Raw genomic sequence first — 27,806 nt, forward strand, 5'->3', positions numbered from 1 at the left:
ATCATATCCCTGTGGTTAAGCTTAGAGCTTCTTGGTCACCTGATCATAAAAAGCCAATAAGAGACACCCCATGGTGCCCCTGCCAGTGAGTAAGAGCTAAGAGCCCCTTCTTTGTATTTATCTCTACCTAATGCAGTATTTTGACGTTTTATTTCTTGCTGCTTTCCCTTAGCTCAGTGTCTGTGCCTCTGTTTTCCCATCGTTGGTTGCATCTACCTATGTGCCCGTTGGCCACTTGAGTGTCTATGCTTGGTTTGTGGTTTCCATCCTGTTTGTAGGTTCCTCAGGATTCAGGATGGGGTGTGGGGTAGCTTCTCTTTCTCATGGCAGGTCCTTGTGACTGGTGTCCCTTGCCCACTGGATCCTTAGTAGAGGTCTTTGAGGTGACTGCCTGCCCGCCCTAAACGCCAGGGGGGCCGAGTGGTAGACTCATGGGAGCTGTTTGGGAGAGTTTGTTGCTTTTTAAAAAGCAACAAACTTTGCTGCTGATCCTTTGCATTGTATTTCCAGATGACACCCCAAGTTCTGTTTCACAGACACCTGCTATTTGCCTCTGGATTTTATGCAAGAGGATTTAGTTGTTTTTGTCAGTGAAAGAGATGCATTTCCCAATAGGTGAATGAGAGGAAGGCAGGCGAAAAGACCAACAGAAGGTTTGTTTGCCTGGACCTAAAAGACAGACTCTGTAACTAAAATGCCCCTCTCACCCTCCCATCTCAGCAAGGCTGTCTCTTTTGCTCTCCCTTAAGGGATTTAAGCGTTGTACACTCACTAACCCATCAATGCCGCTTCTAAGGAAGTAAGTGGACATTTGTGTAAACAGGTTTATATACTGCGTCTGGTGTTGTTTATTATAGCAAGTGACTGGAAACAACCTAAGTGCCTTTGGTTGAAGGATAGATCAATAATTGATGAAGTCTGCATTTGGTGGATTCTTATGCAGCCATTAAAAATGATGGCATAGATACAGGTTAACAAACCCAGAAATAGATATATTAAGTATGCACACAAGTGATGAAGTAATATGAGGGTATGATCTCAGTTTTTAAAATAATGACAGAGTGTGTGGGAGACCATGCGTGTATAAAGAAAAAGATCTGAAGCAGTAGGCACAAAAATATTAAAAGGGACTATTTCTTATTGGTTGGAACATAGGCAATCTTTACGTTTTTAGCTTATATTCTTATATTTTTGTCATAATTCTATAATAGTTCATAATCAAAAAATGTAGTTGAAAATAAAAGGGGGAGTGGCATGTAATTATTTTGTAATCCCAAGACACTTGTCACCAGGGACAAATAGCCAAGTCAGGACCCCACGTTTTTTGTCTTTGGGATGAGATAATCTCAGTACTCAGGCAGATGAAATTCCTGCCTTGTGGCTACTTCTTTGGGACACCAGGGCTGGTCAAAGCTGAGACTCCATTGCACCTAGCTAAGTTGCCTTGTGCCTGCTGTACTAACTAACTGTGGGTCTATAATGGGATTACCATTATATTATGGCCTAGTCTTAGTTAGGTGCTGGGGCCTCTGCCTGTCACCCCTATTAGAGTGTACTGTCACTTCTTGGTTGGGCTCCCAAGGATGCAATTGTAAAGCCTGGAAAATGCAGGACGCCTATGGAATCGCTGTGCTACACACTTTCCATATATTGTCATACGTAATTCATTCATCAATACTTTGGGTAGTTATTATTAGCCTCTTTTATGGTTGAGTAAATAACATCTCAGTGAGGTTGAGCCTCTTGTCCAAAGTCACACAGCTGGTAGGAAGTTGGCCTGACACTTGAATCCAGACCTGATTCCAGTTTGCTCTGCTGTGAGCCGAACGTCACTGAAAACACAAATGGAAGCTGCCATCTAAAAAAAATCCTTTTTCACTCAAGTTTTCAGAGCATCCTCTTTGACTTCTATATAATTTCATCTTTAAATAATACTAACAGTGGCTAATGTTTGTTGAGTGCTTATTGCATGGCAGACACTGTTACAAGTGTTTGCCATGGATTAGATTTAATTTTTACCTCAATTTTCATTTTTGCAGATAGGAAAACAGAGACATACAACAAGTCCTTGCGGGTTATAGTGCTCCTAAACATACCGTTTTCCACAACCCTTTTGTCTTGGTCTGGCTAAAGTAGTTTTTTGGCCTGTCTCTTTGTTGATTGGATTGCATTTGTGATGTATTATTTTTGCTGGAACTTTTTTTTTTTTTGCTGGGATGATTTTTTTAAATGCATTCCTAGAATCTGATTTGTTATGGAAGAGGATTGCCTGCTGCCTGGAATTCCCACCAAGGTTCTGATGACTCACGAAGCCTGTGTCTCCAGCTTGCTTCTGTTGGAGTATACACTTGTTACACATTAACCTCGTGTATCCCATTAATAATTTAGCATAGATTAGCTGATTAGATTAGCTTCCCTGAGAGTAGGGCCCAAATGGAGTGAGAGACAGAGGTAAGGAACAGACCTCAGAAGGGGTCTTCAAGTAAACAATTCTGGAACAGCTTGAGGGTTCCAGGCAGTGACAGAAGCTTTGGTTGACCTCCTACTTCTGCCTGGCCCTAAGCCTGTCTGGTGTTTTGTGTGTGTGTTTAGTATTTTTAAAGTTTGTATTGAATTTGTTGCAATATTGCTTCTGTTTTATGTTTTGGTTTTTTGGCTGAGAGGCATGTGGGATCCTAGCTTCAACAGGGATCTATCCTGCAACTGCTGTATTGGAAGGTAGTCTTAACCACTGGACCACCAGGGAAGTCCCCTGAGGTTGTTGGTTAATTAGTGATTTGTGTGAGAGGCCAGCCTGCCACCAGTTTCCCACAGCCTTTTTCTCTCCTTAGATCCTTTCCCCTTTTAGCCTAAGAACAGGCCACACTGAAGGGACCATGTGCTGGTCAATGTGAAAGTGCATTGTGGGTTTTTTCATTTAGTCCTATAACAGCTTCCCGGGAGGAAGATGTGTCAGTTATTCCCATTTTGCAAATGAAAAAACTGAACTCAAGAGACATGAATGAACTTGTGTAAAGACGAAACAGCTGACCCTCAAGCCCGAGGTCTATTGGAATCTTTAAAGATGGATTTTTTCAGTTGGGGTTTATTGTTTTGGCTTAATTTCTTTTCATTTACCTCTTTTTGTTCCTCATCCATCTTTATATGCCTTTCCCCCCTTTATTACATTTTTTGATGGATCTTATTATGTCTATTAAACAGTCAATAACAGCAATGATTTCTAAAATCCTCAGTAAATTACTAGAAAAGTACTGTTTTAAATAATTGAATTCTTGAGCTTGTTTTCTCAACTGTATATTCTTTGTGCATTTATATTAAAATATTGCTTTTATTTTGATTTAACATTAGGATTAATAGTGCAACACGCCAGTAAAATTGGCAAAGGGTAGTAAAACAGAAACTTATAATACAGGACCTGTTCTCATCTAATTTTTAAAAAATTTTCATCATGTTTTCCAAAAAGCATTTTATTATGAACATCTTCAAGAAAAGTACAGGCAGAAATAAAGTGAACCACCAGTATGTACCATCTACATTTAATGATGAGAAGTTTTTTCCCCATATTTGCTTCTTATTTTTCCTTTTTGTTAAAGTAAACCTAAGTATCATGTCATTTTCTAAATACTCTATGTTTCTGAAAATGAAGATACATTTTCTAACATACCTGTGATAGTGTTTGTCATGGTGAATAGAGTCAATAATAATGACTGTGTATCATCTAAACAGTATCTGTGTTAGCATTTTCTTGATGGTCTCCCAAATGCCTTTTCACGTTTGTTTAGATGATGCTCTCAACAAGGTCCGCACACTGAAGCTGGTTGTTAGGCCTCTTAAGGAACTTGTCTTTTGTTGTCATTGTCCTTGTTGTTAACAATCACTGTTTTCTTTCTAGTTTTAGTTTTGCTCCCTATGACCCTTTGTATCTTTTCCATTTCTTTCACTCTTTGACTCTTCTTTATTACCCTAAGATCAGGGTGCACCTGCAGCAGTTTGAAAGAGCAGGGTCAGCCTCTAAACCTAGAACACAGCAAGAGGAAAGCCACCAGGGATGAGCCACTTATCAGAATAATTTCCTTGAGCACAAAAGGTGGTGTGTTAGATTGTTTTCCTGACCCTTTGTCTGGAGTCTCCTGAAAACCTCCTCCCCTCTTTATTTTAAACTGACCAATAGAAATATCTTCAGGTTACAATATTTACTGAGACTACCTTATCTACCATTCAAGAATTTCACTCACTTGTGTTCTGAAACCCAAAAGAGCCGGTTTGCTGTTGTGAAAGTGAAATGGCAGGTTAGGTTTGGATGTGAAATAAGGTCTCCGTGATGTATGACACACTTTCCTGTCCCCTCCCGCAAGCCCTTTTGATAAACTTCTGGATTCAGAGATAGCCCGAGGGTAGACCATTTCACCTTTGGTCCCAAACAGGGCCTTTCCCTGTCACCTGTCATCATATCTCAGTTATTTTCCTTTCTGCAAAAGCCCATTCATTCTCAAGGAAAAGGGTCAGACAGATACTTGCTAGTTTGTTCATCTTCCCAGGAAACCCCTGAAACAGTTAAGATGCATGTCCTTTAAAGAAAGAATGTAAGAAACGACAGAAACCTGGGACAGAGGGCAGCCATCAGATGTACAGGCCGATAGTGGCAGGAGGTACTTAGGGTAAATTTGAGGGCTTTCAGACCTTCACCTGAGCAGGCTGTCTTTTCAGAGTAAGACATCGGAGAAGCTCATGGTTCTCTTCTTACGAGGGTTTTCTTCATCTAAACCCATTTGTTTTAATAAAGTGCTATTTACTCATACAGTTGAGGTTTAAAATATTCGTTTCTTGCATCTTTATTGAGATATAATTGGAGGTTTAAATTCCTGAACTTTGTATCTGCAAAGTTAGGTTCTTTGTAATGATTAGATTATTATAGAATCTTTGTCATAGTTATTTGTGGGTAGCTAGAGTCTGCTTGTGTCTGGATCAGACTTCTGCCTGGAAATGCTGTACGACCCCAAATCATTAGTAAGTACAAAGCATTCTGCATGTCACAGAAAGGACCAGGAGGAAATTCAAAATACAGTGGTTGTGTACTTGTGAGCAGTGGACTTTGAGAAGCAGTAAAAATAAATGAGTGGCAAATATTGGCAAAATGCTTCCTTTTTTTTTTATTAATTCCCCAAATCTCACATGACAGTAGAGTTAGGGTAGGGTGTTAAAAATGCACTTGGCCTGTGATGTGTGAGAAAAGTTTAAATTAATGGGATAGACCTCAGAATTTCCCTGCTAAGATTTTAATTTTTTACAAATATTTTTATTTTCCATTGTATTGGAAAATATATAATATAGTTTCCATTATATTAGGAACTATGTATATACTACATATGTATATATAATATATTCTAGTATTTTCTTCATTTTTTCCTATTAAGATATTATTATACTCAGAAAACAGTCATCTTTTTCAGTGTACAGTTTTTCAAGTTTTGGCATACAGTCAGGTAACCATTATCACAATCAAGATAGAGAATGATTCCTGCTGTGCTTTGCAGCAGCCTCCTACTTTCCGTCTCTCTAGTTTGGCCTCCAAAATGTCATATCACTGGAATCATTAAGCATGGTCATTGGGGGTTCATACACACTGTTGCCTACATCAGTAATTCATCCCTTTGTATTGCTGAATAGTGTTCCACTGTATGGGTAGACTTTGATTTATTACCCAGTTGAGGGATAAAGTTTGGCAATTAAAAATGAAGCCTCTATAAACATTTGCCTGCAGATTTCAGGGTGAACATACGTTTTCAGTTGGATAAATACCTAGGAGTGAGATATCTGAGTTATATGGTAAGCATATGTTTAAGTTTATAAGAAACTGCCCATCTGCTTTTCAAGGTGACTGTACCATTTTGTAGTCCCAATGACAGGGTATAAAAGTTCTGCTGCATCTTCACCAGCACTTGGTTTGGGCAATATTTTATTTGGCTGATTTTGGTTTTTAATTTTAGCCATTCTAGTAGATGTGTAGTGGTATCCCATTACAGTTTTAATTTGCATTTCCCTAATGATAATGATGTACTTATTTGCCGTCTGTGTATTTTCTAAGGTGAAGTGTCTGTTCAAATTCATTCCTTAAAAAAAAAAAATGGAACATCTGTTTTTGTGTTAGTGAAGAGTACTTTATATATTCTGATATAAGCCCTTTATCAGAAATGTAGTTTGCAAATACTTTCTCCCAGACTACAGCTTGTTTTTTTCATTTTCATTTGCAGACCCTTATTTCATATATGTCTTCCTTATTTATTGCAAACATTTCATGTTCTGTGGATTTCATGCTGTCACGGGATGACGCTGCAAGAAAGCATAGTAGACAGAGCAGTATAGGGTTTGTCCAAGACACAGGTGCAGAGAAATGGACTCAGAAAGACTTCTGTAAGTCTAGTTATTCAAAGCCATTGTCTGTGCCAACGGAAAGGGACATTGTTGTGTTTCTTTCTAGTTGATATCTAGAAACATACCTTTCAATTTCAAGCCCGTGTAGTTAATGATAGGAATAGGTTCCTCTTGCCTGATGGATGCAAACATTTACAAAGGAAACCCTGAATTCCTAAGGAGACAGCTGTGTTCTACTTCACATTATGTGCACACAGCAGAGAAAACCAGAGGGCAGTGAGACGGAGACACACAGAGCAGAAGTTAGCAGTGTGAGATTCAGCTGTGTGTGACCACACATTTTTGGGGAAACAGGAATGGGAGACATGACTCCATTTTCCTGCAAAGTTCCTATTCTGTGCTTTGTGGGTGGTATAATGGTTTTTGAAAGGTAACTTGATTATGAGCTTTTTTTTTTCTTTTAAGTCTATTTCCTAATCCTGACATTTTATGCTATTCCAGTGAAACAAGTCAAATTAGAGAATAGAAATGGTTTTTAGAAACTGTCACCTATGTTAGGAGTTCCAAAATAAGCACTTTGCAGTGAGAAATGGAGATACATATATGGTCCCTTCCTTGATATTTTTTTAACATCACGCATAGCACATTTCTTTTTTCTTGGTCTCTCTCCATTGCAGTTATTCTGTCTCCTTCTATGTGCCCACCCTATGTATCACTGGTCATTTTTTTCATATGCTCTCTGAGTGGCCAAGAGAAGAGTGTTGGGTTTTGCAATTTTTGAATCTTAAGACTTCATTTTCAGGATTTTTCACTTTTATCATATAAAGTATGAGAACTCATCAGTTTTCAATATTGGAATGAACTTTAGAGAACTTCTTTTCTCTGTCTTTGTGGATAAGAGGATCGAGGCTCTGAATTTTTAAGGGATTCACAATCTTGGAGCCAAAGTGAATGGAAAAATGAGCCCTGGACAAACATAGACCTCTTCTTTCCTATCCTCTTTCCAGGCTGGAAATCAGGGAAAATATAAAAATAAAATATAAATCAATGCATGGTGCCTGGAAAGAGAGGATGTTCAGAGGTGCAACTCAAATGGGATTTTGGTAGTGCCACTGGGTTTATTGTAAGTGTAATAACTATGAATAAACTATTGAGAGCATTTAAAAAGCTATATCAAAGCTATAGAGAAAGACATTAGGCTTTTAATTCATTTAAAGGATTAAGTTGTCACAGCAAGCGCTGAATATATAGCAATTGAATATATGAGCTGGGCCAAGGTGCTGCGGGCTGGTGGCCTGTGGTTTGGAGGGCCCCTGGTGAGTTCAAGCTGTGAGCAGAGTACAGTGTGTCCTTACAAGCACTCAGGACCATGGTGGCCAGAATATGGACATCATGATGAAGGGTTTCTACTGCGGGCCTAGTGGGTAAACTTGTCCTCAGTTGCCTGGAAACTGGGAGACTGGTGTATCAAAGGAATGTGGGAGATATGCTCTCTAGGAGTTGTTTAGAAGCCTTTTTAAAGGACTCCAGCCCAACTGCCTTTTAGTCTGTGATATGGGAGCCATACCTAGACCTACTGTGGGCATCACAGGGCCACCAGGAGCTACACAGAAATGTTAGCAGAAGCCCCTTTATTCCAGCAGCCCTAAAAGGCTGCTCAACCTTAGTAATGAGTTCCCGTGGCCAATACCTCTATAGCGCTTACTCTGCACCAGGCTCTATTTCAGTACTTTCCCTGTATACTGCATGGTTCAACCCTTCCTACCACCCTAGTAAGGAAGAATCATCATTATCTCCATTTCATAGATGAGGAAATTGAGGCCCAGAGGGCTTCAGTGACCTGCCTAAGGTCCCAGATTAAATGCACAGAAACTAGGATTTCAATATAGGTCTCTCTGACTCCCAAACTCTTAGCAGCACATCACGGTGCCTCCTGTATTCATACTGCAAACACTTAATGCCTAGGATGTACCAGCCTGTACCATAGGCAATAGCTCCACGTGGCTCCAGAGCCCTTGAAATGGCGTTGGTGCTGCCTGTTGAAAGGATAATATTGGGTTGGCCAAAAGATTTGTTTGGGTTTTTCTGTAAGATGGGCTGGAAAACCCGAATGAACTTTTTGGCCAACCCAGTATTTTTGGATGTATTAGGTTTAAAGAATATATCGTTAAAATTAATTTCATCTGTTTCTTTTGACTCTTTAACATGTGGTTGCTGGAAATTCTTATCTTCCATGAGGGGCTCACATTTTATTTCTCCTGGAGACTGCTGCCCTGGAAGATCCCACGTCATGTCACAAAAGAAACAACCATTGGAAGCAGGCTGCAGAGAGTGCATGGTGACTGTAGACAGCTGGGACCCTGCTGGGCAGAAGGGCCCATCTCCCCTTATTGCTCAGAGATGGAATGAGTCAAAACCAACATTTCCCTAGGAGTCTATTTCAGGATATTAATAGCAAAACCAAACAAACTCTAAGACCTATAAAATACAGGCCTGGGTATGTTCAGCATTGTGCTATTTCAAATAGATGTGTTTTAAATATTTTCTGAAGTTATTTCAAGGGTGCCTCAGTTTGATCATTTATGAGATGGAGCTAATAGTGCTGTGAGGAACGATCAGGTTAGTCCATGTAAAGTGCTTTCAATAGTGCTTGGCACGGTGGAAAGCTTAAATGTGAGCCAGGATTATTGTAATAGTGTAGTCAGTGTTGTCGTAGTTACTGCATGTAGTTGAAGGAGCTGAGGGATGCTGAATATGGGAGGATGCAGCAGGGCCTTTGGGGCAACAGTCTCAGCTTCTGCACCTGTGTCAGCAAATTTACCTCCCCAGAATAGGGGAGGCACTCGGCCCTTGGAAGGTGGTGTGATGACCCTCAGATATGCCTCCCACCACTCACCACCAACCACTCATCACAGCCCCTTGAACTGCAAGAAGCTTCTAATTGTCTTCTCTCAATGGCATTTCCTTCTCTCCCCGAGAGGAAGGTCCGTCAGTACACTCCTCTTCATCTTGTTCTGTTTTTAAGGACTTTCAATCTCCTCATAAATTGGCCTGGATCCCCTAATTTTCCTGATTCCATGGATAAACAAAGTGTAGACTGGTTTCTTTTCTGCAAGACTTCTCAGAGCTCTTAAAATGCTAATGTGTATGGAGAAAGTCCCAGATGTAAATGCTGTATAAAGTATTTTGCAAACCCACTTGGCTTGTTTTGGGGAATATCTTCTGGGACTAACGTTCCGTAAACCGCTACTGGGGAAACATTGTCCATAAAGGTTCTGGCCAGCCAAAAGGGAAATCTCTGCCGCCACTGCCCTTTGCACCCTAGTCCCCCTAGCCCTGTGTGTGGAGCACACAGATGTTGGACTGGGCATGCCATTCCTCCACCCTGCCCCGCCCCCCCCCCACCCTAAAACTAACAGTTGTCTGGAGCAATGGGACACATTTGGGTATGTGACTCTCTAGAGTATCTAGGAATTCACTGTTATTTTTTAGGCTATCAAACTGAGTACCCTTAAAAAAATTGTCTTGATGATTTTCATTCATATGCTTTAGAAATTTATATACACAGAACAATTCCTTCCCTTAGTTCCTTCCCCATCCAGTTTCTGGAAACACATTGTTCTTTATATTCATTGGTTTTATGGCTATTTTTGTTTTATGTTTTATCTCTTTCTTCCCTACATTGTGCTTGTTTACCCATCTTCCTCCGATCCCAGTAGACTGTGGTTCCTGTCTCACCGAGTCTGTCTCTGCGGGTTCACTGAGTAACTCTTTGAGGGTAGATCTTAAACATGACTAGAACAGAGGGCGGGAGCTGCCCTCAGCTTCCACTTTTTGTTTGTTGTATGCTATCAGTCTTTGGAGCCAGTTGAGAGGCGGAAGTGTTTGTGGCATGTTTGCATCTCATTACATCTTGGACTGGGTCTTCCCACGTCAGTCTGCATGTGCCTCTTACCTAGATTGCAAATTCCAAGGGAACAGGGGGCTGGTCTTTATGACTTTCCTTCCTTCCTCCTGTCCCTCCCTCCTTTCCTTTAGAAGACTCTTCCAAAAATAAAATCTTTTTGTTTGAGAAACTCTGATGTCAACATTCTAATTTATAAAGAGGGGCTGTTTTGCATGCTACTAGTAAAGCAATAACAACTAATAATTTCTATTACAGTAAGTATTCAATGGAGCTTTCCTATGAGCCACATTCTGTGCAACAGGTATTTTTCGTATTTTCCCTTTTAACCGTCACAGTTACCCGTTAAAGTGTGTGCTGTTAGTATCCTCTTTTTACGGATGAGAAAACTGAACCTTTAAGATAGGAAATTGCCCAAGAAGGGGCAGCTAGAGCCATGCTAAGGCAGGACCATGAACCAGGGCTGGTCTGGCTCCAGAATGCAGGTGTGGAACCTCTGCGGACTCCTGTCCACTTCCTTCTGGCTGTCGCGTCCTGGAGAAGCAGAAAGGAGACCTGCTAAAGTCCCGGCACTCCAGCCTTCCCTTTCGTCCTGTGCTGTGATTCCCCTGCCCACTTAGACCATGAAGTCAAAAGGTGGCTCAGTGCCTCAAGGAAAATTCAGTTAAATTTTGATAAACCATATAAACATAAAGAGCAATGATTAACTTCCCAGCTGTTAATGTTAACATTCGAGACTCCTTAGCTCAGCCCCAGTGGGTGGGAAGCACTCAGTGAGTAACTAACTCAGAATAACCAGACCTGGATGTTATTTTCTAAAATAATTCCAGTTGTTTAGTAATGTCATATGCATTTTATGGCATGGCAATGTGAAATGAAGTTCATTTAAAACATTTTTGCCAGTAAATAAGCAAATATTTTTAGCTGTCGTGTTTTTTAATATTGATACTGTCTTAAGTTTTCATGATACTTTGTTTTTAAGGATCCTTCCCAAGTCTTATTTCTGTTTTGTTGTTGTTTATTTCAACTTACTTGGCCAGTGCTTTGCACAAAATAGATACAAAAAAATAAAATTTTAAAATTCAGTTTGTAATTTGGAAGTAATTTTTTATACACTTTCTTAAGTCTCAAAATACCCTTAAGGGTGTAAACAGCTATTCATATACCCATTGAAGAGGTCAGAAAACTAAGGCCAAGAGAAGTGATTCAGAAAAGATCATTTAAGGGTACAAACAGCTTGTCTTTAGAGTTATTTTTAAGCCAGAAAAATGTTTTTTAAAAGAACAGTCATTCTCCCTAGAGAGAAATCCAATCATAGTCACAGAAAGAAATTGTGCCTGCTTATTTAAGGCAACATTATTCAGTTGAACTGTAGAACCCAAATGCCCACTAGTGAATGAATGAATGAACAAAAGGTGATACATCTATATAGTAGAATACTAGATGGCAACAAAAAGTAATGCGTGCTGATACAAGTTACAACATGGATGAACCTTGAAAACATTGTGCTAAGTGAAAGAAGCCAGACACAAAAAGCATGACTGCATTTGTATTAAAAGCGAATCCATAGATAACAAAATATAGGTCAATGATTGCCAAAGACTGAGGGGAAGAGGAAGAATGAGGAGTGATAACTTGATGGGTACAGGGTCTCTTCTTTTGGCAATACAGGTATTCTAAAATTAGGTAGTAGAAATGATTACACAGGTCTATAAATGCACCAAAAACCATTGAACTGTATACTTTAAAAATACTAATTTTATAGTATAAAATTATATCTTATTAAAAAGTGATAATAAATATAAAGCTTTATGTGGGTGAAATGAAGAGCAAAAATACGCTGATCATTTATACTGTGCTTTCTACCAGGGTGAAATTTCATTATGTAGCTCATTCTGATAAAACTATTAGCAAAGTGACAATGCAGATTTGAAATACTAAGCTTCATTCCATTATGCTATCAGGTCACTAAAGAGAAGTGTGAATGACTTACTTTTTATCCTGGCAATGTGTGTCCCTTGGTGAAAATCGTTCTCTGATATTAACAGTTTCTATTCAGAGGCAAGAGAGTTGAGCAGATATACCAGTTAAAGTGGCTGGTTTTTCCATTCTCAGTAAAAATGTTCTTGGATTTATAGTCATAGTGAATGTTTGAATCTTTAAAGCTCTTAGTCTTTGTGAAGCCAAATTCAAAACTGCCTGCTAAAATGGTTAATGTGGTAGAAATTAGTTGGGCTAATTAGGTCAATAAATATTCTAACTCATTAAGATAAAAGGTCAGATGGGTAAAAGACTGGGGAAGTATGTAATAGAAGATGTTCTTTTTGATTCTGAAGCCATAATTTTATTCCTGGATTTTTATACCATATATAGCATACTAAATTGTTTCTTTGATACAAAGATTAGTTGTGAATGAAATGTCTTCCAGGTGTATTAGGATTTGCATGAGTTATTCTCCATTATTTCTGTTCTTTGTTAGAAATCTCTTTTAGTGATTAATGCCTTAATTTCTTCAACTTTGCTACTTAAGTGTACTTTTTTTTTTGCAATTAGTGCCTGATTTATTCACAGGTTTTCCCATGCCCAAGTACCCCCTGATGATTCTCTAGAAATGATTCTTCTATGTGGTCAAAAGAGTGAATTCTATATGGTATTTCCTTAGTATTTTTCTTGCTGTAGTTATACTTCTCTCTAAATAAATCTTTTAAGTCAAAATATTTATGGAAGACAGTAAGTAAAGATTATTTGCTTTTCACAAACTAAGTAACATATTTTCTTTTCTTCACAGCTTTATTGAGATATAATTCACATACCATACTATTCATCCGTTTAAAGTGTCCTGTGATTTTCAGTGTGTTCACTGTTATGTGCCAACCACCATCACAGTCAATAATAGAACATTTTTATTACTCAAAAAAGAAACCCTGTACCCATTAGCTATCAACTCCCCTGCCAAGGTCCCCACCCTGCCTCCAGCACTTAGCAGCTAATCTACTTTTGTCTTTATAGAGTTGCCTGTTCTGGAAATTTCATATGACTGGAATCATGTAATTTATTCGCTTTTGTGACAAGCTTACTTCACTTTACTGATATAATAAGGTTTATCAAAATGTTTTATAGTGGTAAAAGGGTCCATTCATTATAAATATTTAGCAGTTATAAACAAATATGCATCTCATATCAGAGCAAGCACTGAAATGTGCGAGGCAAAACCTGATATAAATGAAGAGAGAAAAAATTCAACAGCAATAGTTGGAAACTTCAATACTACTTTCAGTAGTAGATAGACTAGCTAAGGAGAAGATTAACTAATAAATAGAAAACTTGAACAACATTGTAAACCAACTATATACCTAACAGATATTTGTAGAACACTCTACTTCAGAGCACACGTTATTCTGAAGTACACATAGAACATTCTCCAGACTAAACCATATGCAAAGCTTTAAAACATGTCAATAAATTTAAAATCATAGAAGTAATGCAGAGTATCTTCTCTGACTACAGTAAAATTAAACTGGAAATCAATAACAGAAAAAATGGGAAACTCAAATATATTTGGAAAGTAAATAGCACATTCCTGAATAATCAAAGAAGTTGGGAAGTACTTTGAGATAAATGAAAATGAAAGCACAACATATCATGCTAAAGCATGACTTGGAAGAACATTTATCGCTATGTGTTTTACATGTCTCAAACTGTAAAGAATCCACGTGCAATACAGGAGACCTGGGGTCAATCCTTGGGTCGGGAAGATTCCCTGGAGAAGGGCATGGCAACTCAGTCCTGTATTCTTGCCTGGAGAATCCCATGGACAGAGCAGCCTGGTAGGCTACAGTCCATGGGGCCGAAAGGAGTCAGACATGACTGAATGACCCAACACACACACGTTAAGAAAGAAAGATCTCAAATCAAAAATGTAACCTTCCACTTTAAGATACTTGACAAAGAAGAGGAATCTGAAATACAGTACAAACTAACATCCAGTTTTCAATGTGGCTTCCGTACACCTGTTATAGAAAGCTAGTGTTTGTGAAAATATGTGCCAGATACTGTTTTCCACTATGGGCTCAGTTTAGAAACTGTCAACCAAGTCATGAGCCCATTTCAGTTCCTAGCTCTTAAGTAGTCTTATGTGATAGAAAGAGCACTGTTTAGGGTGTTGATCAAATCCATGCCTGATTCCTGATACCACCACACCCTCAATGTGACATTGGACAAGTAGCTTAATCTCTCTGAGACTTACTTTCCTCATCTGTACAGTGGACGTAATTTTCTCTGTCTGAGAATTATAAGATAACGTGTAAAAGGGCCTAGTTCAATATCTGGCATGTAGTAGGTGCTTGATTCATATTTATTTATAATCACTGGTGAGTTAAAATTGGAATGACAGCCTAAGTACCTGTATGGCATGGATATACATATATGAATGGGGCTTCCCAGGTGGCTCAGTGGTAAAAGAATCTACCTGCTGATGCAGGAGACAAATGAGATGCAGGTTCAGTCCTGGGTTGGGGAAAATCCCCTGGAGGAGGAAATGGCAACTCACTCCAGTATTCTTGCCTGGAGAATTCCATGGACAGAGGAGTCTGGCCGGCTACAGTCCATTAGTTCACAAAGAACTGGACACGTCTAAGCAACTGAGTGCACACACATACATATATGAATGCTCTTGAAAGAAGACTGGAAGAAAAGTAGTCTGATGTCGAATCCTACTGTGTACCAGGCTTAGGGCTGGTCACATTATCTAAAGCTGCACCACACATAACTTGTTTGACAGTTTGGACTGATATCGCTGTTTTAACAACCACTAAAACAGTCTACTTAGGCAAAATACACATGCTGGCCTAATTGATTGTTTTAGAAACAGCTTATAATGGTTAAATATTTGAGCCCCTCAAATATGAAAGGACTAAAACTTTAACTTGTTGTTGTTATTATTGGTGTAATAAATTCCATTAATTGTGTTTTAGGAAAGCATATTTCTTAGTTGTGCAATTCTGTTGCCTATTTGGACTACAGACTAGTGGCATTAAAGCTTTGAAACACATTTATGATTTGATTGGCAAGATAACTGATTAAGTTCTGTTTTTACTCAAAGGATATTTTGGCAGGCACTTTTATGCTTATTTTGTTTATTGTGTGGTTGATGACTGAATATTTTCACCAGCAACACAAGCCTCAAGCCAGGTTCAAAACTAGTGCTTGTCAAAACTGTAACATGAATATAAATCACTTAGAGATCTTGTTAAAATGTGGATTTTGATTTATCAGGTCTAGAGCGGGGCCTGAGAGTTTATATTTCTAACAAGCTTCCAGGGGTTGCAGATGTTGTTGGTCCACGGACCACACTTTCAGCTGCAAGATTGTGTAGAATTCAAGAGGTACTTAGGCTAGAATCAGAAATGAGGAGAGCCCATCTGGTATTATATATCACAGTCCCAAATACCTATTCATACTCTCTGAGTATAATCTACTTCCGTAACTGAGCCCTGAAATAATTAAAAATTTGTAGGCATTGAACAGCAGTGACTCTATTCTTACATTTCATGTATTACAGTGATTGAATATGGTAATAGAATAATACCCTGTCATGCATTTTCAGTAGTTCTTTGTACTGTCTATTACCTTGTGTTCTACTCAGGCCCCTTTACACTGTATCTCATTGACTATGAAAAGTGATGTACATGAAGCATCTCCATCTCCATTCCCTAGAGCTCTATAGCTGCCTTGTCGGCCCTTACTCTATGAATAGCAAAGAACAATGAATACAAACCACTTAAACCCCAGTCAGACTTTTGGTACCAAATGAAGAGAATAAGCAATTGTTTCCCCTAAACTCAGGCCTGATTTTCTAATCATTTACGTGAGCATTTATGGAAGTTTCCTTGGAGAAGGAAATGGCAACCCACCCTAATATTCTTGCCTGGAGAATCCCATGGACAAAGGAGCCTGGTGGGCTACAGTCCATGGGGTTGCAAAGAGTTGGACATGACTGAGCAACTAACACACACACACACACACACACACACAACATGGAAGCTTCCAGGAAGCCTGATTTCAAGTCTTTAGTCGTTTAAATGAGAGCACAGATTGAGTTTTACCTGGAGAGTCCATAGCGGGTACAACTTGATTTTTGTATGTAATTTGACTACAGAGGCATCATTTTAAGACCTGTCAAATTAAATTCTTAGTATGAAATAGATGTGGCTCAAAATGTAATGCATGCCATCTGATTTGTTACAGAACACAGAAATAGTCACAGTAAGGACAAGAGGAAAACGAGGACAAGAAGATGGAGAGGGAGGAGTAGCCTGGCTGATGACATGTTAAATAGCAGCTTCACCACAAGCACGCTTCCTGCCAATGGTAGCAAAACAGACAGCACAAGGGAAAAGGGGACCCACAGAAGAACAAAACGTTTTTTATCCTATCCACGGTTTGTAGAAGTGATGGTGGTAGCAGACAACAGAATGGTTTTATACCATGGAGCGAACCTTCAACATTATATTTTAACTTTAATGTCAATTGTAAGTATCTTCAAAAGTAGGTGATTTATGATGTTTCTAAATGTGCCTTTGGGAATGGGTTTCCACCCAGTGCTTTGGAGGATCATTCAGGGCTGGCATTTCCACGATTCAGGCAGGTGACTGAAGAGAACATAAGATTATTCATTGACTGCTCTTGACAATGACAATAATGAGTATAAATAGTGTTTATTCTGCATTAGACAGTGTACTTCTTACTTAAAAGGCATCATTTCTAATCCTCCTGACAACTCTGCTAGGTAGATTGTCATTCCTATTTTGTTGATAAGAAAACTGAACCTCATAGGAGTTGAGTTGCTTATCCATGATCATGTAAAGCCAGAAACATAGCTTAGAGACTGCATGTGACTTTCAGCCTGTCTGCTGCTCCAAATCATTGCCCTTTGACATGTGAACCGGCACAGCCAGGTATGGGTCACCAGTAAGACATTTATTTGGTCCCTGGTTGTGAATCAGAGTCACTGATGGAGCTTAGTAAAATGGCTCTATCCCCTGCCCCCAGGATTTTTAATTAAGTAGTTTTGGGGTGAGGCTTAGGAATCTCTCACTTAAATTTTGAATTTTTCTGTTCCCATTTTGAATTGAAAAAGTAATAAATTTGCATGATAGAAAAACAGACCAAGCAGATCCAAAGACTAGGGGAAAAGCCTAAGTGCTTTCTCCTACCCAGTCTCCCAGAGGCCACCTATGTGGCGAGTTTATTTGTCCATGTTTCTAACCAGCACTGTCCAATAGAAATATGATGCAAGCCATGTTTAAAAACATAGGTGAATGTAATTTAAAATTTTGTTAGCCACACACACAAAAGAAATAAGAAAAGTCAATTTTAATCATGTATTTTTTTATATCTAAATGTTATTTCAAAAATATTAATGAGATGAGTTTTCCTCCATAGTAAGACTTTAAAGCCCAGTATGGGCGTCACACTCAGAATACATCTCAGTTCAGAAAAGCCACATTTCAGTTGTTCAGTGACCACTTGGCAAGTGGCCACCATGTTGGACAGTGCAGCTGTAGACACTTCTTAAGCAAACATGTATGGGTGTATTTTTTCAGAGATGGAGCATATGTAATATGGTTTTACATATTCCTATTGTCTTGAAATATTGGAGATTGTCCCATAATAGTCCATATGCTCTGCCTTCATTCATTTTAAGCCTCAGGCTAGTATTCCTTTTAATAGACTGACCCTAGTTTATTTGAACGGAAATCTACTTGTATTACATTCCCCAAATGCATATGAAAAGCTGCCCTTTGGGAACATCCATTTAGAGTTTCTTCTTTCCTCTCTATGGCTTGTGGTTCTCCTTGTGCTTTCCCTGTGAATTCACCTGTGTTGTGAATCACTCTGCTGTGTTCCTCATCCCCCCACCCACCTGCCTCTTCCCCCCACTCTCCCTCACCCCCTTCTTCAGGTTCAGTCCCTTGTGCCCCAGCCCTCTCCTATTCTGGTGGAGGGAAAGAAAAACCTAGTCATGCCTTTTACAGACTCAACTCCATTTCTACCCCATAAATTCAGATCTGTCAAGAATTTTAATGACAAGCATGGACTTAAGGTCAAATTAATCTTGCTTGAAAAATCTGGCTCTGCTATTTACCACTCTCTGTTTAGTCTTGGACAAGTTGCTTAACTTCTCTGAGCCTCATTTTTCTCATTTGCTAAGCAAAGATTGTGGTCATACCTAGTTTGAGTGTTGCTATGAGGACTAAATACAAAGGCATATGCAGTTTTTAGCAAGGATCTAGTCCACAGCAAGCATTCAATGGGTGTAGCTCTAGTAATTAACGGTAATAATGGAGGGAAAAAAAAGTTACCAGATTATGGAGAATATAAATGGTTGGTACATCAACAGTATTAGCAAGCTTGTTGCCCATGTGAGATTGCATAAATGGCAGTCCAGCTTCCACTGGGATGAAAATGCTCGATCAAAAGTTAATATCCAGTGTTTTGGGACTGAGAACTGCTAAGTTACGTGACAATTTGGTTTCCTTGGAAAACACCTTGAAATTTAAACTTGCTCTCATTTATTTACTCTCTGAAATTGCCATCTATGCATTTTACAAAGAGAGTTTTAAGAAATATTTGTTGACTGAATGAAAATTTACAACTCCAAAATGCATATGTTTATGAACCATAAAAAGCCATGGAGACCAGCTTAAGAAGTGATTTGCTTATTGCTTACAAAGAATTCACAATTAACTGAAAAATTTATCTCGGTTACAGGTAGCCTCTATCTATAAAGACCCAAGTATTGGAAATTTAATTAATATTGTTATTGTGAACTTAGTTGTGATTCATAATGAACAGGTAATAAAGTTTTATTTCTTTTTTCTTCTCTCTGTATCCTAAATGGCATATCTAATTGATGTTGGTACAGTGGATCAACCATAATTCTTGTCTGTATTTAGGAAGGACCTTCCATATCTTTTAATGCCCAGACAACATTAAAAAACTTTTGCCAGTGGCAGCATTCAAAGAACCATCCAGGTGGAATCCAGCATGATACAGCGGTTCTTGTAACGAGGTATATGGACGTCTTATCCTTCCAGTCTTTTAGTTTCTGGTCACGTTGATGGGATAAGGTTGTGTGTTGCTGCTAGCCAGCCCCTAGTCCAGAGTTTTTCAGCTTTAGCACTACTGGCGTTTTGGATCAGATACTGCCCTGTGCCCTGCGGGATGGTTGGCAGCATCCTTTGTCTCTACCTATTGTATACTGGCAGCTCTCCCTCCTCTTGACTGTGACAGCCAAACTATTGTCCAGACATTGCTAGATGCTCTCTGAGGGTGTATGGGGGAGAGGACAGTCACAGCTGCTTGAGAACCACTAACCCATAGTTACCAAGTAGGCAATAAGTGTGATAGACAGTCCTGAAAGTAAACGCCCTTATAGAGGGGGCAGCTGCCATTCAGATTGAGCTGGTCATTACTGTGCAGGATATACATACAGTCTTGCCAGCTTTTGTGATTCTGTAAGAAGCCAGAAATGAGGATTTTTTTTTTTTTTGAAAATGTGAATGCTCCTAGTTTTTAAATGGTAGCTTCTAGTTCAAAATATTTAAAATGCCATGCAGGGCAACGAAGAAGTGTGCTGGCCTTGGGCTTCCCTGGTGGCTCAGACAGTACAGAATTAATGCTGGCCTAGTTGTGTCTTCCATCAACCATCTTTGATATGGTCAAAAACATTAACTAAACTTAAGTGAAAGGCATTTCTAACCTTCTCAGAATGTTTTTTCAGAAAGTAGAATCACTTGTTTCAAGGTATGAGGAAAATCCTGGGTGGAGAGATTTTCATTTGCCCTTGGCTACCCTGGTTGACAGGAGACTACTCAATGTAGCTTTTAATCTATAAGCCAGTGATTCATAAATTTTTTGATGCAAACCCCTGGCTCTGTTAACTAGCTTTTTGTCATCCCTCCCCATCCCTAACGTAGTGGTGGTGTGAATACCTGAAAGGCTGGAGTGTTTGCTTGTATTGGTGTTTACTGTTGGGTGTCAAGGCCCTAAAGCAAGTGTGCTTTGCTTTCAGACAGGATATCTGCAGAGCCCATGACAAATGCGATACATTAGGTGAGTCTGCTGTGCGTGTCCTCTCTGGCTTCAGCACTTTATGACATGCTTTTCTTCCAAGCCACAAATGCTTTCTAAAGTAAATCCTTCTTTGTTTGTTTTCCTTTCTAATAGGTCTGGCTGAACTGGGAACCATCTGTGATCCATACAGAAGCTGCTCTATCAGTGAAGATAGTGGACTGAGTACAGCTTTCACAATAGCCCATGAACTGGGCCATGTGTATGTTTCCTTTCCATATTTTCATTTAATCTGCAGTGACCTAAAACTTTTGTTCCTTCGCATCAGTGAGCATTCACTGGACTTTAAAAGGTGTAAGACACTTCTCAAGGCATAGCTGAATTTGCAGGGTTGAAAAGCTTTGAACCTTGTTGGGAGAAATGACTTTGACTTCAGAAAGCTGAGTAAATGCAGTGCACCCTGTTCAGCCTTAGCTCCTGTGTCTCTTTGGCTTAACTGAACAGGTTTACCAGGCAAGGTCTAATATGCTCCTTTCCTACTTCAAAGTGCTTCTACTTTGAAGTAGGAAAGGAGGTCTTTCTACCCCTTCCACTGAAGCAGAGAGTATATCAGCCCCGAAAACTTATCTTTGTTTAGTAGGGTCCTCCAACATTGTTGTGGCCTGCACAATTTTCCCAAACCCAGATCATTCCTGATTCTGGTTATACAAGTTTGTCCTTCAGATACTAGCCTCTGAGAACAGAGGTGACCCTCTTTCAGGGGAAAGAATGAACAAAGATACAGAGAAGAAAGAAACCATTTCCTATTTATGATCACTAAGTGTCTGGTCATTATGAAATTGGTTTTTCGTTTTTGTTCTTTAGCGACAAAGCCTTATTAGAATGTGGGGCAAAACAGTATAAATTTACTTAAAATTATTCCAGTTTTTTATCTGTCATCTTTTCTTTCTACAGTGATTAAATTACTTATACCTTTTTGGAATAATTTTCAAAAATAGCTCTGTATCGACCTGCATGTCAGATGTTTACTTTAGAGATAGCATCATCTATTAAGCAAACTCTTTCGTTTGCCAAACGTTTTTTGAAGGCACTGTATATGCAGTGTACTACGGTAGGTGTAATGCAATATGCATATATAGAGGAATCTCTAATCCCAGTTCCACAATCTCTTATCCCAATTCCACATACAATGAATATATTTCAAGCATATTTTAAGAGCACATTCCTTTTATTCTCCAATGGAAATATCAGAAGGTGCTCAATATTTACAGAATAAAAAAGGCATGACTTTCAGTTAAGCCTTGGTGATGGGTCAGAGTCCTTCTTAGTCCATCGTCTCTCTGTCCCTTGATTTCTCAAATACCTTCATGAAACTCAAGGATTTCTTGGAACTAGATTTGAAAATTACTTACTCTGCGAGCATTTCGCAAAGTTTGGTACTCTTACACTGATTCCAAGAGAATAGTCTATGGGACGAAATAAGAGTGTTGTAATCCAGTGATTAAAAAAAAAAATTTCCTAGCCATGTTTGGAGTGCCAAGGCCAAATACCATGAAGTAAAGGTTCTGACAAGTCCTGTATTGATTTTAACTCAGGTGTTGATTTTAGCTCAGTTCCCCCATACTTATTTTAACAGAATCTTTGGAGGATTTTCATTTATTTGTTTTACATGAAACCTAGTAAATTACTTTAGACCTTTAAATAGGAGATGTAGATTTCATAGTGAGGAATAGGGTGATGTTTCAATGGGGCAACTATTCCTGCCCCAGAACACGGAACAAGGAGAGTTACAGAGACAAGAATGTATTCCAAGGGCAAGGGTGTATTTGATTAACAGATTAACACTTCCCCCCAAAATAGGGCTAACAAAAATATACTGTGTAAAGAAATATAATTAATTTCCTATTAATTCCTTTCCCCCAAAGAGTTTATAAACCTCTTTTAGATAGCCAGGTTATAAAATTGACATTTTAAGGAATGTAAGAATTTTAAATAGCAACAACAAAATATTTATGCCATATAGAAGTCTTAATTCACAGTTAACAGACAACTCCTCTGTAAAAACTGTGCTGTTGGTGTGTTTCCAGGAGCTTTCATTTATATTATCTCCCTTAATCTTTATAATCCCCACAAAGTAGATATTATTAAGTCTGTGTGTTTGGCTTAGAGATATTAAGTTAACCAAATTGTAGTAGCCAACCAAATTGTGGTAGCTACTGAAGGCATAGGAGCATATGATGTTGGAGCACCAGTTCTAGGGTAGAAGTCAGCAGGTAGCCAGATAACCAAGATCTGGACTGAATTGTTACAACATTCCCTTTGACTTGAGGAAAATACATGCTATTTCCCTTCCTATAAGATGGAAACAACATATACACCCTATCTCAAAAGTGTCAGGAAGTAAGAAATCAAGTAATCGGTGAACGATGTGAGTTGTGGCTTAAACAGAAAGTTGTATTCCTAGCCTGTTAGTGAATTATTTTTGTTTTGGCACTTTGTTTCCTAGAGGTAACTTTGTTTTTATGTTAAGAAAAGTGAAAATCTTTTTTTTTTTTTAATTTCCTACCATATTCTCTGACAAATTTTCTAATTAACTCTTTCAAAATTAAATGTTAAGTTGTTATGGTCATGACTTTCTGATAAAATCCGAGAGCTGCTCGGAGGAAAAAGCAACCAACCTTCTATTTGTTGAACATCATTGGATGCTTCAACAATAGCTCCTGCCTTCTTGTACCAGCTTCATAGACACTGAGAATCTAAGAGTCAGGAAGAATTGGGGAAGTAATTGAGTCTCTACTGAACACAGAAATCCTTACACAGTGTTCCTGAAAAATTGTCCATATCTTGCCTTACAAGAGAGAATGCAGTTTGTATATATTCCAAAACAGGAGGTATTAGACTGAAGTAAACTCCAGTTCTAGCTCACTTAATAACCATGTGACCTTGATCAAATAGTTAAACCTCCTGCTTTCCAATTTCCTCTTCTGTAAAATGTGAATAGTAATAGCATACTATTCATTGGGTCAAATAAGTAATTAAGTTAAATAAAACATCAAATGCGTTTAACACACTGGCTAGTACATTGTGAATGCTAAAAAAAGTCTTGTTAATTATTTTTTAGTAAGTGCTTGATGAAGGATTATTGTTATACAACCCCTGCTATGAAAAAACGCGCCTGACATTTGAATGAAAAAAAAAGTTTTCTGTTTACATGATGAAATAAACTGGATTTTATCGAGTCATGTTGGCATGGGGAATAAACACCAGCTCCTTTGCACCAGAGAGAAAGAAGCAAGATTTGAAAGCTTTTCTTGTATTAGGTTTGTTGATGGAGGTGTTACACTGAACCTGCATCTGGGCTTTAGAATTCTGGGCAGTCATTTCTTTAAGAAAATAGACTCTTACACATCCGTTACTATTAAGTCCAACCAAGAGAGTTGGAGTTTTCTCATCTGGCAATTATTGAGGGGCCTAAGGTTTTAAAAGAAAAAGGAAATAAAACATGAGAAATTACTGGGATGGACCTCACAGACTTTTATTCCAGCTTTTATTTTTATATAAAGCAAGTCAGTTTACTTCTGTCTGACTTTCTTGTTTTCATATCTAAAGATATGAAGTAAAGTCAGGGGAATTTCTCCCTAAATGCCAAGTTAGTCACATGCATCAGTTTTGTGATTAGGAATAGTCATCCAGAGAGGAGAGCCCTTGTGAGGTTGTTGCCCAGTGGATAATTATCTGACTGAGAAAGGCATGTGGCTCATAGAACTGATGTTTCTGGATTGAGAAATGCTTCCTGTCATTTTTTTCCCCCACTTCCTTTCTCTAAGCCAAGAATGGCAAATATGTGTTAATGCTGCTGCTGAGTTCCCTCCCAGACCCAAGAGGACGTTGGCACTCCATCATAGCCGTTTTTTGGGGTGGAACCTGGATTAGTTTAAGAATTCTTTTGTGTCCAGATTTTCAGGAAGCCAGTACCAATCAATTGTCATTGGCGTGAAGCTTGAAACTATTTGCCATCTCTGAGTTAAGCCAACTGCATTGGCACGCCTCTGGTTTCCATGCTTGCAGCTTTCCTTAATGGGTTTTATTGTGCACGAACTTTGTATAGCTCTATAATGGTATACTTACATGGTTTTAGCGTCTGTCAACCTGACCCAAAAAGGAGGAGATGCCAAGACCCACCGTGAGCCTCTCATTAGAAAGCTTTTGGCTTCAGGTTTTGACACTTGACTGACTCTTTATGTGAATAGTGTTATCATAACCTGCCAAATTCTTGACTCTATAAATTGGCCTTTAACAGCTTGTTAGGAATTCCAACTACTGTATTCTAGCACCAGCTACAGCACATGCAGAGCCTCTGCAATCCCACAGAATACAGCTAAGCCAAATGATGGCCCAGTTCACATCTTTTTCTGTTTTTTTTTTACATTAAAGGCACTTTACATTCAGTTGAGTCAAAAATATGTTTTATTCTATTCTCTACCTTTACTCCTCTAGTTAAGTTTTGTTCTGCTCACCAGGATTCAGGTTCTTATCCATAATGCAGTAGTCTGTTAAATTTTTTCTCTTAGCTGCGTTCTCAGAGCTCAGTCCCTTATTGTTTATTAACTGTTTTTTTTATCATTGTCTTCTCGGCCTTAGGTTCAACATGCCTCATGATGACAACAATAAGTGCAAAGAAGAAGGAATCAAGAGCCCCCAGCATGTCATGGCCCCAACATTGAACTTCAACACCAACCCCTGGATGTGGTCAAAGTGTAGTCGAAAATATATCACTGAATTTTTAGAGTAAGACTCGAACTTTGAGTACAGCCTTCATGCTAGTATCTGACCTACATGCAGTGAACTCATTGTGGGAAAGAAAACGTAGAGTCAAGCATTCCTTTTGAGTTGTTATTTTTGTTGACATTCCTGGGAGGAGGGAAAAGAAAAATACTCTCTGACATCTGTGTAGTTCATGTCCTCGCCAGCACTTAGAATACTGCAGACTGAGCTGAAGAAAATGTTGAGATCTTAAAAAGAATATGTAAATGTTGCTTCATTCTTGGTAAAGCTATGAAATCTGTTCAGGTCTTGGGGAAGAGACCATGAATGTGATAACATGATGAAGGAAGGCAAATCTTTATGTGCTTCTAGTACAAGTTAGTGCTTCATTACAAGTTAGTAATTTGGGGTTGGAAAGAGATAGGGAAGTGAGACATCCCCAAAGAACATTACAGGGTGGATGAAAATTGCACAGACCTCCATGTTGTTGAATTAAAAACATCCTCTCTCTGTCTCTCTTTATCTTCTTCCCTCTTTCTCCTTTTTTGCTTTTATTTTAAGTTTCCCACCAGGATGCTCAAGGATACAATTACTTTATACAATATCCTTGTGTCACAGATTTATTGCTCTTCTCTCCCAGATGTACAGAAGGTTAAGTGATTATCCCAAGGTCACTGGGTGTGTATTTCCCCAGCCACAGGGAAGAGGGGGCTTGTTAATCAGAACTCACTGGGTGTGAATTTTCCAGAAGATGTGTTTGCAGAAACATGGAAGAACTGGCAGGTTGCTGGGTTTTGTTTTGTTTTGTTTTGTTTTCAAACAATGATCTAAAGTGTTTCTTACTATAGTCATTTATTCACTTACCCATTCAATCAGCAAATATTTACTAAACACGGATTGCTATGGACAGGATCCCATATTTGGGTGAAAAACAAACTTTTTCACCCCAAACAAGCTTTTACCCCTAAGAAGCTTATACTCCATTGGAAAAGATGACAAAAAATAAACATTTTAGAGTAATTGCCCTGAGATGTGATAAAGGCTGAAGCAGGTATACATTTCCCCCTGGTTGTATACGTGGAGAAGGAAATGGCAACTTACTCCAGTCTTCTTGCCTGGAGAGTCTCAAGGACTGACGAGCCTGGGGAACTACAGTCCATGGGGTCACAAAGAGTCAGACACAACTGAAGTGAGCGAGCATTCGTGCATGCATGCATGTTGTATGTGTAGCCAGTGGTTCCAAAACAAGTATACACCAAAAAGTAGGACTTCAGCTTCTGGACTCAAGTTTGGATGAAAAGAATAGAGCAAAAGCGAAACAACAAAAGAATGATCTTTGCTACCACTAACATGACAGAATGACCTGCACTGTCTTCTGGAGACTCTGACAGTCACATCTTATCACTGCCCTTACCACCTGCATTTTTCTGCTTCCCGCAGCACTGGTTACGGTGAATGTTTGCTTAACGAACCTGAATACAGACCCTATCCTTTGCCTCATCAACTGCCAGGCCTCCTCTACAACGTGAATAAACAATGTGAATTGATTTTTGGACCAGGTTCTCAGGTGTGCCCATATATGGTAAGTGTCTGGGGTCTCTATCTACCCTCATAACTGGATTGTGAACTTTTTTTTATTCATAGTTTTCCACTGGATTCTCATGCTAACATATACCACTCATTGAGTGGTCCATTGACTATTAAGAGTAATAGTAATGATGATGATGGGGATAAACAGTAATAGTTCTCAGCACTGGATGTTTCCTGAAATTTGTCATTTCACTCTCAGCCCAAAAGGAAGATACCATTATGGTTTTTATTTTGTAAGTGGGCAAGTGAGACTCAGTGGGGGACAAAGTAACAGAGCTGGTAATGACAGAGCTCAGCCCTTTTTTCTCTGTGTCTCCTTTGTCTTCCCACCAGCTTGTCCAGAAGACTTTTATTATAGGGAGTCTTCTAGATTCAGTAACTCATGAGACAAAACTGTTTCCCTGTTTTAGCTTGTCAAGACCATGTCCTATGACTGCCTGGGGCTTGAAATCATTTCTGGTGGTAGCTCAACTGGCAAGTGTGTGATTCTTTGATGTATGTGTTATGAACATTTGGACCAATGATATGATCCAGTGGTTAACAAGAGGCTTAGCAGAACTGTTCTTCTATGGGATGCCCCATTCTATTCCTTTGGGTGTTTTTCTGGGAGAAGTTCAGAGATAGCTGGTGAACAGTGATTCCATGGAAATAACAAAATATTTTATGTAAAATGTATCCATGATTATGTTCATTTCTCTGTTATTCATGATAGCAAACATTAGGAGTGACCTACAAGCACAAGAATAGAAAGGTTAAGCAAACTTAATGTGTATGCTTGCTCAGTTGCATCTGACTCTTTGTGACCCTGTGGACTGTGAACCCACCAAGCTCCTCTGTCCATGGATATCTCAGGCAAGAATACTGGAGTGGATTGACAGTTCCTCCTCCAGGGCATCTTCCTAACCAAGGGACTAAACCCGAGCCTCTTGCATCTCCTGCACTAACAGGTGGATTCTTGACCACTGCACCATCTTCATTTAATGAAATATTATTATACAAAAATTGAAAAGTGATTATACATGGGAACATGCTCCAGCTATAGTTTTAAATTAAAATACCAGGATAAAGAATTATTTTACTGAGTATTTTCTCAATGTAAAAG

The 27,806-nt window shown here is 38.9% G+C and overlaps 1 protein-coding gene across 9 annotated transcripts in view; it reads left to right on the plus strand.

The window, feature by feature from the left end:
* Window positions 1-27,806, plus strand: part of ADAMTS9 (ADAM metallopeptidase with thrombospondin type 1 motif 9) — a 162,402-nt gene that overhangs the window by 10,815 nt on the left and 123,781 nt on the right. For all 9 annotated transcript variants that reach the window (XM_060402249.1, XM_015102339.4, XM_042236610.2 and 6 more), the window contains exons 4-10: window positions 16,523-16,806; window positions 19,049-19,132; window positions 19,234-19,349; window positions 20,352-20,392; window positions 20,507-20,612; window positions 24,992-25,138; window positions 26,555-26,696. In XM_060402249.1, coding sequence (XP_060258232.1) covers window positions 16,523-16,806; window positions 19,049-19,132; window positions 19,234-19,349; window positions 20,352-20,392; window positions 20,507-20,612; window positions 24,992-25,138; window positions 26,555-26,696 — 920 coding nt within the window. The remainder of the gene's footprint in view (window positions 1-16,522; window positions 16,807-19,048; window positions 19,133-19,233; window positions 19,350-20,351; window positions 20,393-20,506; window positions 20,613-24,991; window positions 25,139-26,554; window positions 26,697-27,806) is intronic.

This window comes from Ovis aries, chromosome 19 (assembly GCF_016772045.2).
Source record: "Ovis aries strain OAR_USU_Benz2616 breed Rambouillet chromosome 19, ARS-UI_Ramb_v3.0, whole genome shotgun sequence".
Lineage (NCBI taxonomy): Eukaryota > Metazoa > Chordata > Mammalia > Artiodactyla > Bovidae > Ovis > Ovis aries.